The sequence below is a fragment of the Lepus europaeus genome, chromosome 2, assembly GCF_033115175.1.
Source record: "Lepus europaeus isolate LE1 chromosome 2, mLepTim1.pri, whole genome shotgun sequence".
Lineage (NCBI taxonomy): Eukaryota > Metazoa > Chordata > Mammalia > Lagomorpha > Leporidae > Lepus > Lepus europaeus.
In genome coordinates, this window is record NC_084828.1 from 155,770,515 (window position 1) to 155,790,871 (window position 20,357).

At 40.1% G+C, this 20,357-nt stretch overlaps 1 protein-coding gene across 1 annotated transcript; it reads right to left on the bottom strand.

Annotated features, from left to right (window-relative positions):
* Positions 1 to 1,258: 1,258 nt before the first annotated feature.
* Positions 1,259 to 18,240, bottom strand: SGO1 (shugoshin 1). The gene is made up of 8 exons (XM_062215204.1): positions 18,120 to 18,240; positions 15,772 to 15,920; positions 15,501 to 15,697; positions 10,385 to 10,461; positions 8,692 to 8,750; positions 6,855 to 7,694; positions 3,269 to 3,461; positions 1,259 to 3,059 (listed from the first exon to the last, which is right to left on the bottom strand). Exons 2-8 carry the CDS (start codon positions 15,911 to 15,913, stop codon positions 2,945 to 2,947), a joined length of 1,623 nt encoding a protein of 540 aa, XP_062071188.1. The 5' UTR covers positions 15,914 to 15,920; positions 18,120 to 18,240; the 3' UTR covers positions 1,259 to 2,944.
* Between the last annotated feature and the right edge of the window lie 2,117 nt (positions 18,241 to 20,357).

Here is a 20,357-nt window from a genome sequence, read left to right on the forward strand (position 1 = left end):
AATGAAGGCCATGTGGTTTAACACTTCCAGTGAAAATAGAACTGCAAATTTCACACAAAACCTTAAGAGGATACTACTGGTTAAGGCTTCTAAACAGCAAAACATAAGGTTAAAAAGCTAAAGAGTAGAGAATAAGGACAAATTTTTTAACTTGTATAAGTAAAAGGAATGGTATATAGAATATAGGAATGACTTATACTTAAAAAAGTAAAAAGCTTCACTCATTGGAAAGGCAGAGCAACAGAGAGGGACAGAGAGGATCTTCCATCTGCTGGTTCACTCCCCAGATGGCCACATCAAGCCAGGGCTGTGCCACACTGAAGCCACATGGGTGGTAGACCCAAGAACTTGCACCATGATCATCCAGTGCTTTCTCAGGCACAATAGCAGAGAGCTGGATCAGAACTGGAACAGCCAACACTCAAAACAGCTGTACTCTGATATGTTATGCCAGTGTTAACATGACGTATCACAACACCAGCCCCCAGAACTTGGTGGAAAAGTGGCCAGATACAATAAGTAATTCATAGAGGAAGAAATAATAGTCAATAAACACTTCAACTCTCATAAGTATTTGAATCAATGAGATAAAACCTCAACAATTAAAAAGAAACCATTTACACACCTTTTCTTGTTGAATTTTATTTATTGCGAACAGGAGGAGAGAACGAGAATGTGCTAGCCTCCACCTGCTGGTTCATTTCCCACATGCACACCTTGGCCCGGGGCTGGGCTGGGCACTGAAATCAGGAGTCAGGAATGCAATGCAAGTCTCCCACATAGTAGGAATCAACCTACTTGAGCCATCACTATTGCCTCCCAGGGTCTGCGTTTGCAGGAAGCTGGAGTCGGGTACTAGAGGCAGGTGTTGAACCTAAGTACTCCCATATTGGGGGGATATATGTGTCTTCATAGGTATTTTACCTGTCAGTCTAAAACTCTATCCCAGCTTGGTTAATTTTAATGTCTAATAACACCAAGAGATTAATAATGTGTCGGGACAGTGGAACTTATAAACTGCTGTTGGGAGAGTCATATCCTCCTTATGAAAAGAGAATTGGTACTATCGTCATAGAGAATTTGCTAAGCCACAGTAAAGTTAGAGCTCAATATACTCTTGCAACTGGGCAGCTCCATTTCTAGGCACCAATCCCATGAAGATATTGTGTACATATGCACTAGTATGCACAGAATCCATTTCAACATTAATTTGTAAACAATGAAAAAAATAGAAACACAATTCAAAAGAACTGTCTGGTTTATTTACATACCAAAATACTGTACAATTATGAAAATAATCCATTTCTGCCAACATGGATAAATCTCAAAGTTAGCTGTAAAAGGAGATGTACAATGTAACATTCATACACAATGTTAAAATACAAAACAACAGACTACGATTACACACTATAGCAAGAATATAGAAACATTCAAAGTACAGAAACTTTAACGTAGATTGTAGGATAATGGATGATGCTAGGGATGCAGGGAAAGATGAAAGTAAGAGAAAGTGTCAGAAGAACATGATTTACAAAGCGAAAGTGAAGTCAGTCAACGGTTTAGAGTGGCAGTTGCCAAATTTTGGGGTAGGGAAACAAAGTGAGTATTTCAGGTTTCTTAGGCTAAGAGGCAAGACCAAAGATGTTATATAAGCAATTCACTGGGGTTGAAAGTCAGTGTTTCATACCACCAACATTGATCTCAAGTTCTTGATTTTTTTCAACCATTTAAAAACATCCAAAATCAGGCTGTATTTGCCCCAGATACCACAGGGGATAACAAATTTGGGTGATGAGAAAGGATTCTAGGTGTGACTGACATGGAACTCACAGAGATGGAAACGTAGTCAAGAAAATTTGAAATCAAGATTAGAAAATCCACCTAGTAAAATTACAGTTTCTTGATTACAGACCTGGTGATTGCACAATGAAAAGTTATAAGAAGGAAAAGTAGGGTTGAGAGTATGGAGGGGAAGTTGAGTTTCTTGGCAACGACTACAGAGAACACAGAAGGGGAAAGGAGAGGAAGTGTACAACGATGAGAATAGCAAAGACTAGAAACTAAGACAACTAGATAGATATTCTTTTGATATTTAAAGAGCTACAGGAATACATATGTACTATTTTACACAAACTTTATTGCTCTTTAAAAATTGGATACTTACATTGATTTAGAAGTTTAAAGAGGTATGTACAAACTTTCTGAATTAATCTTCCCTTACATTGGCTAGTCAAAATTACAGAAAAGCCCTTCGGATTCACACATATAACACTTGAGATTTTTAACTAAATAAGGAGCTATCCTGGAATAATTATTTATGGTTCTGTTGAGGCATCACTTTGAATAATATACACCCAGAACTTGGGAGTCAGAACTAGTCACTTAACTAGTCTCTCAGATTAAACAACCATCAATCCTCTAATCATGATTCTGAAACATTAAATTCAACAGTGGTATAAGGGATCCACAAACAACTCAGAATATACTTACTGTGAATGTCAAGACTTACTTTCTCAAAACTATACAGGGATTTTCAAAAGATCTTCATCCTGTCTTAAAAAAAAATCTACTCTAGTATCCCTCCACTTATGGGAAAAACAAAGATGCCAGAAACTTAAAATTAAAACTTAATTTGAATAATAATTAATTTCAAAAAATGTAGTATATGCTTTTAATAAAATCAAAGTGTTAGGCAGCATAAGAAATCTAAACAATTTTAGTGCTCAAGTTCAGTTTATAGGCAAAAGGAAAAATAAATCAAATTTATTAAGGCTATGATAAAACATCACATTCGAAACACATCTTTGAAAAATGTGTATGAGCTGAAGTCCTGTTAAGAGCATATTCCAAGGCAAGAGTTTTTCCTGCTTGAGTGCTGACAAACTCTGTCTTGGAGCAATGGAAAGGGGTGAGGGATGAATTCAAGCAGCAACCAACCCAAATTTCACTGTGTTTTCCTCATACTTTTCTTTTTAGAATGTCTCAAATCTTTTTTCTGCTTGAAAATAGGAGAATTTAAGAAACACAAGTCTGTAAAAGGGTCCCCTCTTCTCAGTTTCCTAAAAGAGTAAAAAGAGAACTTAGGCATAATTAATTATAAGCTCTTCAGTATAAAATTACTATAAAACATGCCAAATTTAACACTCCCACTTCAGTTTTCTAATCATATTTTGCATTTCAAATAAGACTTATTCTTGAACAAAGCTCCATGGCTATACTACCCCAAAGTGTATCACTGAAAATGAGTTCTTACAAATCAAACACTTACGAAGCAAGTGTGGGCTCCTTATAGTTCACGCTGGTTGTGCACCTGCGCTTAGGCAGAGACACTGCCATGCTTTCTGTATTTGCTTCTGGAGAAAGAGAAAGTCTTCTGATTCTCACTTCAGGATTCAAGAGGACATTGGTGATATCCTTCAGGCTAAAATGAGGTGACTGGTGAGTTCCAGATGGTGTGGTACCTACAAAAACAACCTTTTACTGAATATGGCTAAAAAAATTAAAAAAAAAAAAAAAAAAAAAAACAGAACTAAAATTGTACTCAGTTATATAACCCATATGTACACAAAATCTGGTACTTCATAACACAGGTTATTTAGACATTTTAATCATTTTCTTTTCTTCCTTTCAAACCAGATAATGTTGAAATATTAAATATGTACGACAGACATGAAGAACTAAACTAAAACTTAAAATTCTTTCGGGATGGGCTGGGCATTATGAATTAGCTTACATAACCTACAGAATTTCATTTAAAAAATATCTACTTATTTATTTGAAAGACAGAGAGATAGAGAAAGAAAGAGATACAAAGATATTGACTGTTGGCGCCAGGTCAAAGCAGGGAGTTGGAAAGTTAATCTGGGTCTCTTTTGTGGATGACAAAGACTCAACCACCTAACCTCCCAGGCATGCATTAGCAGGAAACTGGATCAGAAGTAGAACCGGGACTTGAATCCAGTGACTGTGATACAGGATGTGCGTATCCCAAGTGGCAACTTAACTGTTGCACCAAATGCTTGCCCCAAGAATTTTATTTTAGTTCCACCTTGCTATTTAGAATCATTAAGGCCTCTCTTTTTCTTTCAATAAAGATTTTCACAAATGGCTTCATATGGTCTTATAAAGTCACTTACATTCATCCTATTAAATACTAAATCACAGCCTCTGCATAAACCAGGAAAAGAGGGGTTCCTCCTTGTGAAGTTCATATATTGAAAAGTTAACCAGGGTTTTCCTGTCATAAACATCCAAGTTATTTAATATTGGAGCTACATCTACATTAGGAGGCAGATGCCTAGCACACAGTGACAACACTGTACCACAATCTATTTTTTTTTTAAAGATTTATTTATTTATTTGAAAGAGTTACAGAGAGAGGAGAGACAGAGAGAGAGAGGTCTTCCATCCACTGGTTTACTCAATTGGCTGCAATGGCCAGAGCTGCACTGATCTGAAGCCGGGAGCCAGGAGCTTCTTCCAGGTCTCCCACGTTGGTGCATGGGCCCAAGGACTTGGGCCATCTTCTACTGCTTTCCCAGGCCATAACAGAGAGCTGGATCAGAAGTGGAGCAGCCAGGTCTCGAACCGATGCTCATATGGGATGCCGGCGCTTCAGACCAGGGCATTAACCCACTGCCCCACAGCACTGGCCCCCACAATCTCTTTAAATAGCTTTAGAAAGAAAGTTATATCCCAAGAAAAATGAAATTATAAATCTGAAATGATTTTATACTAGCCAGTCATATGCTCCAGGGTTATCTGGGTTTCCAATAGTATGGTTTCTTTTTATTGTTGCCACATAAGTAAATTGTACTAGGTTTATTATTCTAACCTTCAGTTTGTCTAAGCAACAACATCAGATCCATTTCTAGACTCCAGAGTAAGGCTTTCCAAACTGTAATGAGAATATGAACCCAGAAGATGCAAATTCTGGGGGCTGACACTGTGGTACAATAGGTAAAGCTGCTGCCTCTAACGCCGGAATCTCAAACAGGCACCAGTTCATGTCCCAGCTGCTCTACTTCTGACATAGCTCCCTGCTAATGGCTGAGAAAAGCAGTGAGTGAAAGATGGCCCAAGATGGCCCTATCCACCCATAAGGGAAACCCAAAGAAACTTCCAGCTCCTGGTTCGGCCTGGCCCAGGCCCAGCCATTGCAGCCTTCTGAGGAGTGAACCACTGGATGGAAGAGCTCTCTCTCTCTCTCTCCCTCTCCATATTTCTGACTTTCAAATAAATAAATAAACTTTTAAATTTTGATTCATGGAAATGGAACATGGTTTGAGGGTCTACATTTCTGCAAAGTTGACAGGTGATCCCAATGCTGGTAGTTCCAGGGACCAAACACTGGGTAACAGTATTTTAGAGTATATTCTTTTTATTTTAAAAATATATTATGAACATTTTTAAATGTACATAAAGATGGCCATAATAGTATAATAAATCCTGTTACTCAATTTCAGTAACAATCAGTATTTTGCCAATAGTTTTATTTATTCTAATACATAAAAAAAAAGATTATTTGTATGTTCCTCCTGCTTAACTGCTGAACTAGAAAGCTACTTCAAGGACAGATGTTTCGCCTAGTTGTTAGGACACTTCTTGGGAGACCTGCATTCCACATTAGAGTACACAGGTTTGAGTGCCATCTCTGCTCCCAGTTCCAGCTTCCTGCTAATGTCTATCCTGGGAGGCAGCAGGTAAGGCTCAAATGGTTGGGTTTCTGCAGCTGAGACCCAGACTGATTTCTCACACCCTAAATTTTGCCTGGCTTACCCCTGGCTGTTGTGGGCATTTGGGAAGTGAACCAGCAAATGGGAATTCTGTCTCTCTGCCTCTGAAACGCAATAAATAAAACAGAAAGTTCTTTACTTGTTTAAAGGCTTTAGTTTTCTTATAAACAAAACAAGTATGATGATACCTATACGTGACAGTTAAAAAAAAAAAAGTTTTTCTTTATTTGAAAGGCAGAGTGACAGAAAGAGATTTTCCATCTCTGGTTCACTCCCCTAAATGCCTGTAAGAGTTGAAACCAGGAACAAGGAACTCCATCTGGGTCCTCCATGTGGGCAGCAGGGGCCCAAGTACTTAAGACATCTGCTGCTTCCCAGATTGTACAGGAAGCTAGACTGGAAGTAGAGGTGGCACTTCATCCCAGGCACCTTGATATGGGATACAGAAGACCCAAGTGGTACACCATAACACCTGTCCCATAGAGTTGTTTTGTGAATGATACAACCTGACTATATATGGTTAAGTTTTACTAACTAAAAGTCTCAGATTAGAATCTTTGTGGACAGGTGTAGGCTGTACTGCTAACATTTGAACTGTTTTTGATATAATAAAAGCAAGATTTTCTGAGCCAGTTTATATTCTTATAAAAGAATATTTTCTGTAAATTCAGGAAATAATTTCTAGTTCTTGTTAGGCTACCTTCAATAACTAGCAAATTATTTCAAATCATGGTTCTTGTCAAATTAAATATAAAGCAAAAGCATTAAAATTACATTATTACAGTCAAGTCCAATTTAATTTTCAAGAGAGTTTCAGGTTTGGGTGTAGAAGATCTTTTAATTCAAACCCCTACTTACTGAAAATAAAAATGGGGTCTCCATTATAAGAAATATTTATTGTTAAAGAGGATTTACATTAGCTTGAAGTAGGTCAGAGCAACACAACTGCGATTTCCACCCCCAAACCCTCACTTTAATCAGACTGTAACTTCCCCCAGAGCCAGATGGTAAGTCTCTAACCTCCCCCAGAGAAACAGATGGTAAGTATAGTATATAAGCATTGGGAGCGATCATTTATCATAAACATTAAAAATGCAGGCAAACAAGTAGATCACTTACTGGCAGGAGTTCTCATTGGCATAGAACCCTCAGTGTCTTTTTCATCCACAGAACCCCCTGTATCTTTTTCATCAGTATATTTTAATGTTCTTTTAGATCGAGGTCTCGTGACTGGTCTATCTGATTTGTCGGAGAGATTTTGAGTGGATTTGCAAGGGGGCAAATAGAGGTCATCAGAGTCATCCCCAGAACCACTTGACTCACAGTCACTCACTTCAGTCTTATTGCTATTTTCTTCTTTATTAGAATCATTGTTCATTTTTTGTCGGAAAGGAGTTAGATGAATTCCTTCTTCCAAATTGAAATTGTAAGCATCACTAGAACTGACAGATTCATTCAATTCTTTTTTGGAAACAGTTTTTTTATTTGTAAGCTTGTATCCTTTATACTTTGACAAGGGTTTTGATTTTCTCCTTCTGTTAGCTTTTCGCTTTTCTTCTCTTTTTTTCTGTTGTGTATGTTTATGCTTACTTTCAGTTTGTTCAGATTTGGGTTCCAAAATGACTTCTTTTAGTTTAGTGAACTTTCCTGGGTGAATCATCTTTGGTGATACATTAATTTGGTCCTTGTTCCACTGACACACATTTTGTTTCACATGTTCAGGCATGTGTATGTTTACTAACTGGTCTACATAGCTAATTCTTTCCATTTCAAAAGTCTGCTCTGCCAAATGACTAGCTTCAAAATCATCCAAGGTATCAAGCTGACTTGGACTGTTAAAATGGCTTTTTAAATGGCGACGGAGAGATACAGTTCTAGGTAAGATATTAAAACTGGACTTAGTTTCATCTGAATTAAAGTCAATTCCCAGTGTGTCTTGAGGAATCACAGGCATTTGCTCTGAGAAGTTAAAAAAAAAAATGAGAAAAACAGTTTTACTTTTTGGAAAATTGAATTTCAAGAATCTTAGAATTCAACATTAAAAACAGAACTGAAAAGTCATTTTGTAGTTTCTCTATACTTACTGTAAAAATAGAAATCTGGGAAATTTAATATTCACATCTATTCACATTATCAATGATCAGCTGACTGCTCATATCTGACCTAGGAGACAATCTTACATAGTCTTTAGAAATATTCTAACACAGAGTTTTGTGTGTTTCTGGCTTAAAGCTTTAAAGAAAAATGAATAGTACCTATTAAAGCATAGATTCAGAGAAAAGGAACCTCATATTCCCAAGTGGGACAAACACACTGAGACAGCAGAGCGAAGCTGTTCTTTGAAAAATGAGTAATATTTGGATAATTGGAAAACCTTTCAGGTATGAAGCACAATCTGTATTTTTAGAAAAAGAGACAGAATTCATCTGGTTTTGATTGCTCAAGCATTATCCCTTTTTCAAAGCTTAGTCTAGTACAACAGTTGATCTCTGAGAACTGAGAAACGTCAATTTAAGCGAAGTATCTAGAAGGGCCTGCCTTTGGAGTTCAGCTTTGAACTTAAAACTCCAGCTCCTATCAGGCAAGCTGCTTCCTGTGAGATGCTTCACTTCTTTTGAGTTTATACAAAATGAGACTAACTAGACTTCTATTCTAAGGTTATTGTGAGGGTGAAGTGAGATACTACATGCAAAATGTCCAAGCTTAACCCACAGATAGTAGGGCTCACTGAAATGCATTCACAGCCATAGCTAAGGTTTCAAACTGGAAACCTGACACGATGGATAGATGTATTTTTAAACCTATGATTCTTTGTAAAATAAACACATTTGCTTTAAACAGAATACCAGTGAACAGATTTAAAAAGTTAAACAAAGAATTAGGAAAATTTAATTATATTATTTTTCTCTTAAAGATCTTGCCCTTCATAATATTTTTAGAGTTTAACTTTGATTACCTCCAATGCGAAAAGATTCTTCTTGTCCTGGAAGGTCAGTTTCTTGAAGAGCCACTTGCCTTAGAAAATACCAATAAAAGGTAAATGTATTTAGCAGCTATTTAATAAAAACAAACAACATTTTCCTAAGTTAGGTTTTTAATCTTTCCTTCAGTATCATTTTATGATTCCATTCCAAATTAATATATCACTTCTGTATCAAAGGAAACCAAACAACTTACACTAATTATAGGCAGGCTGATTTGGTGACGACAGTCAATTCCAACTGGAAGAATTAAAGTGTCAAGTTGAATAGTTCCAACTAAAAAAAACATCGTAATTCAATTTCACTTGACTGGAGGAACAACCAATCAGAATTGACCTACTTTTTCAAAAAATGCGGTTTGGCTACTCATCTTTTTAGAAGCCTGCTTTATCATTAGTGGAGCTGTGATGTGTTGGTAATACATGCTTTTATGGTGTTTAACTATCAAACTTTCCAGAAGTTGTTTAATACTGCTCATTTTCTTCTAAAATCTTATTCTTCCTTGACTCACAAAACAAGAAATTTTCTTTATGATATAATCCTATTATTGGTAGTTTCATCCTAATTACAATTTTATTTTTATTTTTTATGGAGACTTTCTAATCTAGACATTGAAAACTAAATATAGGATTAGGTAACAGATATGAGTAGAGCGGTAGTAACTAATAACCACTTTAGAAATCTTACAAAAAAACTTGACTACCTCATCTTACTTTTTGCCCATAACACAAATATCTTAAAGTTCAACAGTTTGAGAACTACTAGTGATTAAAAGTAATCAATGGGGACAGAAGTCACATTAGTCGTTGCTTCTGTAAGAAGAGGTTTAGACTTGAAAGGACTATGAGGGAATTGTGTATGGCAGCAGTTCTAACCAGGCCAATGCTTCCCAGGGGATATTTAGCAATGTCTGGAGTCATTTTTGTCTTTCACAAATGAGGGAGAGGGCTGTCAGCAGCATTGAATAGGTAGAGGCCAAGGATGCTGTTAAACATCCCATAATGCACAGACAGCCCTCTACAACAAGAATTATCTGGCCCAAAATGACAATAGTACTAAAACTGAGATATCTTAGGCTACAGTGAGGGCAGTATTCTGTTATCTTAATTGACATTTGGGGTCTATAGACATATATATTAGTCAGACTCATTGAACTGTGTAATAAAGACAGGTGTATTTTATTGTATGTAATTAAATCTCAATAATTCATAAACAAACAAAGTATACTTGATGCAAAAGAAGAGGAAGAAAGTATATGGCTCTAATGATAAAAGGAAGTGGATTAGCAAGACAGTTTGATAACTATACTAAATTCGATGTTTTATTGTATATTTTTTTCTAAACCATACTATTTTTGTGGGAACTGCGAAATATCATCACTTCAGAATAAAGACACATTAGAGAAAAATCTAACTGAAGGGAGTTTAAAAATTGTAGTTAAACTTCTTATCCCTAGCATCAAAGAAGTAACTAAATATAAGAAAAAAAAAAAGCTTTAGCTTGGTTATACATAATACAATTTCACCATACAAAATTCTCTTGAATATATTCTCTATACAGAAAGCATCAGACTCCAAATATCAATCAGAATAATGCAAATTTTCTCATAAATGAATCACAGAATTAAATCTTAGTATTAATAATCAAAATAGTGAACTGGATACTAACGGTAAATCCATCATAAATAAATCCCTGGAGTTGTCATCACCAATGGAGTCCATTCCAGAGGGAAATATTTCCTGGTTCTGTTAATGTATTAGAACAAAAGAAAACATGGTTAGAATGGAAATATTCAGAGCAAAGTATTCATTTATCCAACAAAATGTGAATGAATTTCAAAAAGTCTGGGGACAATGGAACTAAGAGGCAAGTTTATTATTGCAAAAAATTTGAAATCAATGGTTTTTTCAAAATATACATTTTCTATGAACTTTTAGGAGACTCCCAGGTATACATGGATTTCAAAGTTTTTTTTTGCACTGAAAGCAGACCATCTTTTTAATTCTATTTTACACAATTTTTTTTGAAGTACCCTTGTACACACTGAATCCACTATGGTGTCATGCACTAATTTAGGAACTGAGATTATAACAGCCAAAAAACGAACTCCTACTCTCCTAAAGGTTACCTTCCAGACTAGGGAGAGAAAATCGAAAAAGAACAATGATATAAGTATATTGAGTGTCTTCAAAACTTCATGGGAAATATGCATTAAAAATTATGCAGGATTTCAAATTTTTAAAAAATTTATCCATCTGAAAGGCAGAGTTACAGCGAGAAGGAGACAAACACACACACACAGAGGTATATATTCCATCTGCTTGTTTACTCCCTAAACAGCTACAATGGCCTGGGTTAGGCCAGGCTGAATCCAGGAGATAGGAACTCCATCCAGGTCTCTCATGTGTGTGGCAGAGGCCACACTTGAGCTATCTTCCACTGCTTTCCCAGGCACATTAGTAAGGATCTGGGACCCTTGGGCTGGCGCTGTGGTACAGTGGGTTAAAGTCCCAGCCTGCAGCACCAGCATCCCATATGGGCACCGGTTCGAGTCCTGGCTGCTCCTCTTCCGATCCAGCTCTCTGCTATGGTCTAGGAAAGCAGTAAAAGATGGCCCAAGTCCTTGGGCCCTTGCACCCATGTGGGAGCCCTAGAAGAAGCTTCTGGCTTCTGAGCAACTCAGCTCTGGCCGTTGCGGTCATTTGGGGAGTAAATCAGCGGAATGGAAGACCGCTCTCTCTCTGGCTCTACTTCTCTCTGTAACTGTCTTTCAAATAAATAAAAATAATTCTATAAAAATAATAATAATAAAAGGAGCTGGGACCCAAATGGCTGCTCATTTGGGATGCTGGCATTGCAAGTGGCAGCTTAAGCAGCTCTGCCACAATGCCATCCCCTCAATTTTTTTTTTTTTTGCAGAAAATAAACTTATCTTTTAATCCTATTTTTCCAAAACTTTGTGAAGGATCATCATGTATGTATAATTGCACATAGTGGCAAATGCTATGAAGGAAGTACAATACTATGAAGGAAATACTATGGTATGAAGGTAAAACGCAAGAGAACAATTGAGGTTGAAGGGCTCTTTTAAAATGAATTGGGGGGGGTGCTGGTACTGTGGCGTAGCAGGTAATGCCACCGCCTACAGTGCTGGTATTGCATATGGGTGCCAGTTCGAGTCCTGCCTGCTCTACTTCTGATCCAGCTCTCTGCTATGTCCTGGGAAAGCAGAAGATGACACAAGTTTGGCCCTGCACCTGCGCTGGAGACCTGGAAGAAGCTCCTGGCTCCGGGTTTTGGACAGGCCCAACTTCACCTGTTGTGGCCACTTGGGGAGTGAACCAGCGGACGGAAGATTTCTCTCTGCCTCTCAAATAGAATGGTAGGGAGCAAAGCAAGATAACAGTGGTTTCAAATGTGAATGGAAGCTGAGAAAGTGAAGAGAAGGAGTGCCTTTTTCTCTTTGGAAAAGTTCTCTTGTGAAGGGAAGCAGGGAAATAAGGAGAGACTGGGAGAGGTTTCATTTATTTTCACTTGCTCTTAAGGTAAGAGATGGTAAGGTACACTTGTGTGGTGGCTAACATGATTCAGTAAGAGGGAAACGCATGGAGGAGTCCAGGAGAAAAGTCCTAGAGGAAGTGAGAGGGAGGGAATCTGACACAGGAGGACTTGGCCTCAAATGAAGAGTAGGGACACTTCGGCCACTGCAACAAGAGGGAAGATGGAACACAAGCACACATGAGGCCAATTGTATATCTGTGCTAGGAAGGTGCGATTCCTAAGAAGTTTGATTAAAGCCTGATTCTTAAGAAGCCTTTCTAGGAATCTGGACAATTTTTTTCTGAGATTTGATGCATATATCATGTTTTAATGTTATAAAAGGCTAAAACTAAGACCTTTCTCTCTGTCTCTCTCTCTCTCACTGCCCACTCTGCCTGTCAAAAACAAAAACAAAAACAAAAACAAAAACAAAAACAAAACAAAAAACAAAAAGGCTAAAACTGCTCATATGAAACAATCAGAAATAATCATTAAAGTTTTAAATTTTGCATCAATATTATGTATTATTGAAACTAGTATTACAACTAAAGGAGAAAAGAATATTTAATTATACAGTAATATAATTTAAAAGTAAATTATTAAAAAGATCTATTATAAAATGTAGGGAACAAAAGCCTATTAGAAATTACTAACAATTAGATACTAGTAGGCAAAAAAAATTCTTATACTAAAGCACTTCAACCTTCTTCGTTACTGCTAAATTGGATAAACACTGAAGCACAAATATAGAATGAGGGTGAGGAATGAGTGACACATCTAATAACTATATGGGAGAAAATACGTTGTTGTTTTAAATGCTAATAATACAACTGCCCAGCAACTAACATCATATTTGTTTTTTGTTTTTTTAATTTGACAGAGCTTCCACCCATGGGTCATTCCCCAAATGCATGCAAGTGTGGGCAAAGCTGAAGCCAATAATTGAATCCAGTTTCCCACATGGGTGGCAAGAACATAATTACTCGAGTTATCATTGCTGCTTCCCAAAGTGTGCTTTAGCAGGAAGCTGGAGTCAGAATCAAATCCACATATCTCTGGGACTGGCACTGTGGGACAGAGACATCCCACACTGGAGTGCTGGTTTGAGTCCCAGTTGCTCTGCTTTCAATTCAACTTCTTGCTAATGCACCTTGAAAGGAAGTGGAGACTGGACCAAGTATTTGGGCACCTGCCACCCACGTGGGAGACCTGGAAGGAGTTCTGTGCTCCTGCCTTTGGCCTGGCTCATACCTGGCTATTACAGCCATTTGGGGAGAAAACTAGTGGATAGATTTCTGTCTCTCCACCTTTCAAATAAATGAATAAATCTAAAAAAAAAAGAAAAAGAAAGAAAAAACAACAAAAAACCCCCACAAACACTAGGTACTCCAATATTGGATGCAAACATCTTAACTCTTGTCTTTTTTTTTTTTTTTTTAAGATTTATTTATTTTGGCAGATGTCACAGCTCAATAGGCTAATCCTCTGCTTGCGGCGCTGGCACACCGGGTTCTAGTCCCGGTCGGGGTGCCGGAATTTGTCCCGGTTGCCCCTCTTCCAGGCCAGCTCTCTGCTGTGGCCCGGGAGTGCAGTGGAGGATGGCTCAAGTGCTGGGGCCCTGCACCCCATGGGAGACCAGGAGAAGCACCTGGCTCCTGCCTTCGGATCAGCGCAGTGCACTGGCTGCAGCACACCGGCCACGGCGGCCATTGGAGGGTGAACCAATGGCAAAAGGAAGACCTTTCTCTCTGTCTCTCTCTCCCTGTCCACTCTGCCTGTCAAAAAAAAAAAAAAAAAAGATTTTTATTTATTTATTTGAGAAGCAGAGTTATAGACAGAGAGGGAGACACACAGAGAGAGGTCTTCCATCTGCTAATCTACTTCCCAAATAGCTGCAATGGCTGGAGCTGGGCCAATGCGAAGCCTGGAGCTTCTTCCAGGTCTCCTGTGCAAGTGCAGGGGCCCAAGCACTTGGGCCATCTTCTACTGCTTTCCCAGGCCATCAGCAAGGAGCTGGATCAGAAGTGGAGCAGCCAGGAGTTGAACCAGCACCCATATAGGATGCTGGTACCATAGGTGGAGGCTTAACCTACTTCACCATAGCACCAGCCTCATTAACTGGTATCTTAACAGCTAGGCTATATGTCCAACCCAAGAAATGTTTTAATACTCAAAAAAATTATTGATAAATGTTACAGGGCCTGTAAGAATAGGATTTTTCTCCTGTTTTATTATTATCTCATTGAGTATTTATTTCATGCTATTTCTGTGTGATGTCAGTGAAAACTTGGGAAAAGGAGAAGGAAGATTCAAATGCCATTGGAGGGATTATTTCTCCCTTAAAATAGTTGACTGAACAAGGAAAAAAATTTTGAAAGATTAAGAAAAAAATTTAAAAATAATCTACTTTCACACAAAGCTGAAGAAATCATACCTATTGAGGCAATTCTCAACTATACTATATGTGTACACAGTATATATGTGTGTATGTATGTTTGAGGTCATTCCAAAAACCTCATGGAAAAGTGGAATCAAAGGACAAATTTTTTGGTGCAAAAGTTTTTTCAACCCATGCATATTTTATGAAGCTTCTGAAGACCTCTCCAATATTTACATATTGTATACTATTTTACACAGTTAAAATAAGGAATCATCTTAGTTACACAGAAGTAAGTACTCTTTTCACTGACTCTGTAAATGGAGAGGTGACTTTAATTCCTTTCTAAAGTCCCCTCTTAAACCCCTACTCTAATCACCACGATGTGGATTTCTAATCTGGCCTTTTGTCCTAAGTGCTAATACAACTGTCTTTCCTGGAAAAGTGAACAGATGGTCACCAGGAAGAAGTAAACTGTTCTGTAACACATGACACTCACCACTGCTTTTCTCTTTCTTTGCCCTATGTAATTTCCCTGGAAACCGGCTCTTCTCAGAATTAATATACAAACAATACCTTAAAGCAAATTTTCTGCATGTGTGTTCTATTCTGGCTGGCAGGACCACAACTGATCCCATTCTTTTAGCCTTGGACACAAACAGAATCCGATTAAAATTTTGCTCACCAAACTCTTCAGGATACTTAAAGTACAGTCTTCCTTATCTAGCTAACTAGTAGGTAACAATGATTCTCCAAAAGCACTTGGATATCCCATGTACAACCAGATATAACCCAACTATACAGAAAAGCTAAGAGGCACTGATGAAAACTTTTGGACTAGAAATTCAGCCTTTTTAACAAAAATACCTGAGCCGATTCTTTGGTTTGTTGTGAAGCAAGTTTTTCTTTCAATGCATATAGCTGACATGTAAGGTAGTAACATTGTTTTCTCAGCTGGAAGATGGTATCTTGGGCTTCTTTCACTTTGGATTTTTCATTTGCCAAAGCTAAAACTAACATTCTATTGTTATCTTGGTAATTTTTCAGCAGTGTAGAAGTATTGCCTATAAGGGGATAAAAATTCATCAGTTTTATACTTAAAAAAGTGACATAAAAGGACAACATAAAAATCTCTTACTGATTATCTGGCATGGTGCAACTGTAAAAGACTTGCGTTTGCCAATCTCAGACAAATTTTTACTCCTTTTCTCTTTCATTCGCTTCTTTATGTCTTCAAGACTATCTTGGAAAGATTTTTTCAGGCACCTTTCCTTTGCCATTTTCTGCCTAAGAATTTAAAACAATAAAAATGTAATCATTCTCAGACAATATTATCAAATATAAAACTTAAGACTGAAAACACAGGTTGTTTATAAAGAGTGGATTACACAGACTTACCTGGAAATAACTTAAATTTTGCAGTTTTAAAATTCCATTAACATTTTGGGTGTAATCTTACCCTACTCAAGTGTTTTATAGGAAAGCTTTATTGAATACAGAGTTCCAAGGCAAAGATTCCATAATATGCCACTTATTCATTCTTAAACAACTATTCACTGGGGGCTTATAAGATGGTAGACATTACTGCAAATGCTTATTACACTGATGCATTATTTACTTTTATTACAGATAATATTTATGACCAACTTCTAGTGCCTGGGCTTATAGCATTATTTCTAAGGCAATTATATATATTGCTGGGTTTTGTTTTCAAGTTCTTCTCCCATTTATACTTATCAGATTTGGTTACTCAGTTATAAACCTTGCATGGGCCAGTAATGACCAGGCCCCACCCGGCTGTCTCTGCACAGAACTGAGTAGGGAACTGTGGACAGAAAGAAAATATTCTAGTCTCTTTGAATCCAGACCACTTACCCAACTACTATGCACATTAGACTGTCATTCCTGTCTCAGCCCTCTCTGCTTTTACTCATTCTACCATAACCCCTCTTGATTTTTTTTTTTTTTTTACTCTTTTAACCCACCATCACTTACGATATGTACACATCCTCAAGAAAGTCAAGATGGGGGCTGGTGCTGTGGTGTAGCAGGTAAAGCCACTGCCTAGAGTGCTGGCATCCCATATGGGTGCCAGTTCGAGCCCTGGCTGCTTCACTTCTGGGAAAGCAGTGGAAGATGGCCCAAGTCCTTGGGCCCCTGCACCTGCATGGGAGACCTGGAAGAAGGTCCATTTTGGCCATTTCAGGAGTGAACCAGTGGACGGAAGACCCCTCTCTCTCTCTGCCCCCTGTAACTTTGCCTTTCAAATAAATAAATAAATCTTTTAAACAAAAATTGGAGTAAATATCTGCTCTTTAAAAAAAAAGTTAAGGTGATCCTCAGGATTATTTAAAAACTTTCTATATGCTTTTAACAATTATAACAACAATAGAATTGCAAAGAACAGGAACATGATAGTATTCTCAAAGTTAGTGCTAAAGCTCAGGACTGCTAAGTCCCACAGGAAATTATGAGCACAGAACACAAGACATTAAATAAAGATTATTTTAAGTATAGTTAAAAGTAGCCAAACATGTAATGACAGAATATGTTAACACATAAGTAGACTTACTCTTTCATTGCTGCAAATTCAATACTTTAGCATGCCAAACCACTTTTCATGAACATTTTAACCCTAGATTATATTTTCCCTAAGTTAGTCAAATATTTTCCTAAGTCTTACTTTTTTAAAATTATTTTCTCTAGGCCTTGTTTTCCCATATGCAGGGTCTTGGGTCTTAAATACAGATATTGCAGCTCTCATTTAAATATTTCCTTTCTACTAATGGATGTACAACAAATCCTGGCAAGTTTACAGTAGAACGATAGTAAACTATTTCTGAAAGCACTAATGGTAGGTGCATCGAAGCTTCAGGTTCACCATGCAGATGTCTGAACGCCACACACAGGTGGCTCATTCAGCTGCGATATTTTAAACACAGAGGCTTATTCAGCTTCACGGTTACAGTTAACTAAGTTGCACCTTGCTATCTCAGAGTTTTATTACATGTCCGTGGGGAGGGTGTGAAACAGGGGGTGTGGTAGAAGGAATAGAACAGAGGGCGGTGAGAGGAGGGAGCTGTTGCAACGTCCACAGGGTCTGGATTCACAGGGGCTGCTCGAGCGCGGAGGCCGCCGGCCGGGCCTGGCCTTCGCAGGCGTCCGCGCCCGCCGTGCAGGAGCAGGGACAAGCCGGGACAAGAAGGGAACGTCAGGCAGTCCGAAACAATGGCCGCCCGGCCTCCCCGGGACTTCCGGAAACGCTGGAGAAACGCCATTCTGCCGGGTCCCCGACAACCGGAGAGAGGGCAGCTGCAGCAGCCGAGCCGCGACCGGCACTCCGTCCGGGCGACTCGCTGCAGGCCCCCAGTGCAGGACGAGGCGGAGACCCCGAGGGGGGCTGGGCAGGAGTCACTCGGGCCCCGTCCAGTTCCTGCAAAACCCGAGGTCTCCTCCGCAGCGAAGCGGGAGCGTCCCACACGGTACCTGGGCCGCCGCTAGCACAATGCTGTCATCCCGAGACGCTGCGAGGGTCCCTGCCGCGCGCCGAGCCCCGCGCTCCGGGGCCTCCAGGTCCCTGGCGCCGTCTCCAGCCGCCCGCCACTACCGCGACTCCATTCGAAATTCGCCGCCGCGCTCGCTCATTGGCTGACTGGGGAGGCGGTCACGTGAGGCCAAGACGCAGGCCGAGCCGCGCGCCGCCGGGCGGTGCCACGTGACGCACCTTCCGGGCCCGCCCCTTCGCTCTCCCCACCCCGGGGGGCGGAGCCAGCTCTTCAACAAAGGCGGGCCGCCGAGGCCGGGCTGCGCCAGGTGGCTGGCTCCGCAGGGGTGGCTCCGCTCGGAGGCGCGGAAGGCGGGGTCCTCTCGCTGTTCAAAGCTTCCTGTTCAGCCGGTCTGGGGCGCTCCTCCGCGGTTGTGTGCAAGGGCTCCCTCTTGCGAGCAGGCTCTCCTGCGGTGGTGGGTGCTCCAGCAGTCCGCTGGCGTGCCTCAGAGAGGAGATCTTTAGGAAAGTTAAAGCCAAATCAGGGGAGCGCACTTTGAATTAGAAAGGCACATCAGCCAGCAAACTGCAGCTACCCGAGCATCAGCTTTTCAGGCTACCTCGGGGAATGCCTCCTGCATCCACGCGGTTACCGATGCGGAAATGGGGGGAATCACTCCTGGTTGTTCCTCCCCAGCCTTTCCGCACCCAGACTCCCAGACTACTTCAGCCTCGTCTGGTTCCCTGAACGCACCCCTGCCTGTGTTCTCTAGCGGGTGATCAACCATGAAAAGTTTCCGTGACCACCCACTGCCTTTCAGGTGGAATTCAGTCTCCCTAAGATGTCTAGTCTTTATCTTATAATATTTATTTATTTATTTGAAAGGCAGAGTTGCTGAGAGGCAGAGGAGGGAGATCTTCTATCTGTTGGTTCACTCCCCAGTGGCTGCAAGGGCCAGAGTTGGGCCAATCGGAAGCCAGGAGCCAGGAGCTTCTTCCAGGTCTCCCACTCCGGTGCAGGGGCCCAAGCACTTGGGCCATCTTCTACTGCTTTCCCAGGCCATAGCAGAGAGCTGGATTGGAAATGGAGCAGCCCGTCCTAGAACCAGTGTCCATACGGGATGCCGGCGCTGCACGGGGTGGCTTTACCTGCTATGCCACAGCGTCTTGCCCCAATGTTTGGTCTTTAGAGAGTCTAATGGCTCTTCCAGGTTTTCTGTATTTTCATTTGTTTGCCTGAATTTCCTCTTACTGCTTTTGCCCATTCTGTTTTGTCTGCCAACAGCAGACTTTCCTTTCCCCTACCTGGGCTTATTCATATTCGTGTTGATGGTCTCATTTCTTCCAGAAAGTCTTACCTGTTCCCAAAACCTCCTTAGAGCCCTTCTTTGTATTTTCATGGTGCCCTGCACGTTCCTCTTGGTATTCCTTGTGACAACGACTTGTCATTTACCACCTAAATTGCATAAGGGAGGAATCTCATCTGTTTTATTCATAGTTAAATCTTCTCATTAGCAATTTTAAGAAATCAGTAAATATTCACTGGGACAGTAAAAAATGAATAAAAGAACATTTACGTTAAGATTTCTAACATTTACCTAGTCACCCTAGGCTCCTTCTATAGCTCCCACCTCCTTCTATAGCTGAGAATTCCATGTACACCCAGGCACTCACAACTTGAGTGATTTTTAAAATGAGCCTGTAGGGCCGGTGCCACGGCTCACTAGGCTAATCCTCCACCTTGCGGCGCTGGCACACAGGATTCTAGTCCCGGTTGGGGCGCCAGATTCTGTCCTGGTTGCCCCTCTTCCAGGCCAGCTCTCTGCTGTGGCCAGGGAGTGCAGTGGAGGATGGCTCAGGTCCTTGGGCCCTGCACCCCATGGGAGACCAGGAGAAGCACCTGGCTCCTGCCTTCGAATCAGCGCGGTGCGCCGGCTGTGGCAGCCATTGGAGGGTGAACCAATGGCAAAGGAAGACCTTTCTCTGTCTCTCTCTCCCTGTCCACTCAGCTGTAAAAAAAAAAAAAAAAAAAAAAAAAAAAAAAAAAAAAAAAGCCTGTAGATAAAACTCCAGAACACAGCTTCCGTGGCATTGCTGGGGTTATCTTTGTTCTTTCCCATTTTTGTCTCCTGGAACCACAGTTGGGAGTTTACCCTTACAGTAAGCAGCAGCCTCTGCTGCTGATTCCAGCTTCCTGCTAATGTACAGGCTTGGGACGCAGCAGGTAATGGCTCAAGTAC

What these genes read in the sequence shown, in the direction of transcription:
- SGO1 (XM_062215204.1), bottom strand. Translation starts at nt 15,913, where the DNA reads ATGGCAAAGGAAAGGTGCCTGAAAAAATCTTTCCAAGATAGTCTTGAA. An exon ending in AAACCAAAGAATCGGCTCAG is followed by an intron (nt 10,462 to 15,500) that starts GTATTTTTGTTA and finishes ATACATTAACAG; the next exon opens with AACCAGGAAATATTTCCCTC. An exon ending in AGAATCTTTTCGCATTGGAG is followed by an intron (nt 7,695 to 8,691) that starts GTAATCAAAGTT and finishes TTAACTTCTCAG; the next exon opens with AGCAAATGCCTGTGATTCCT.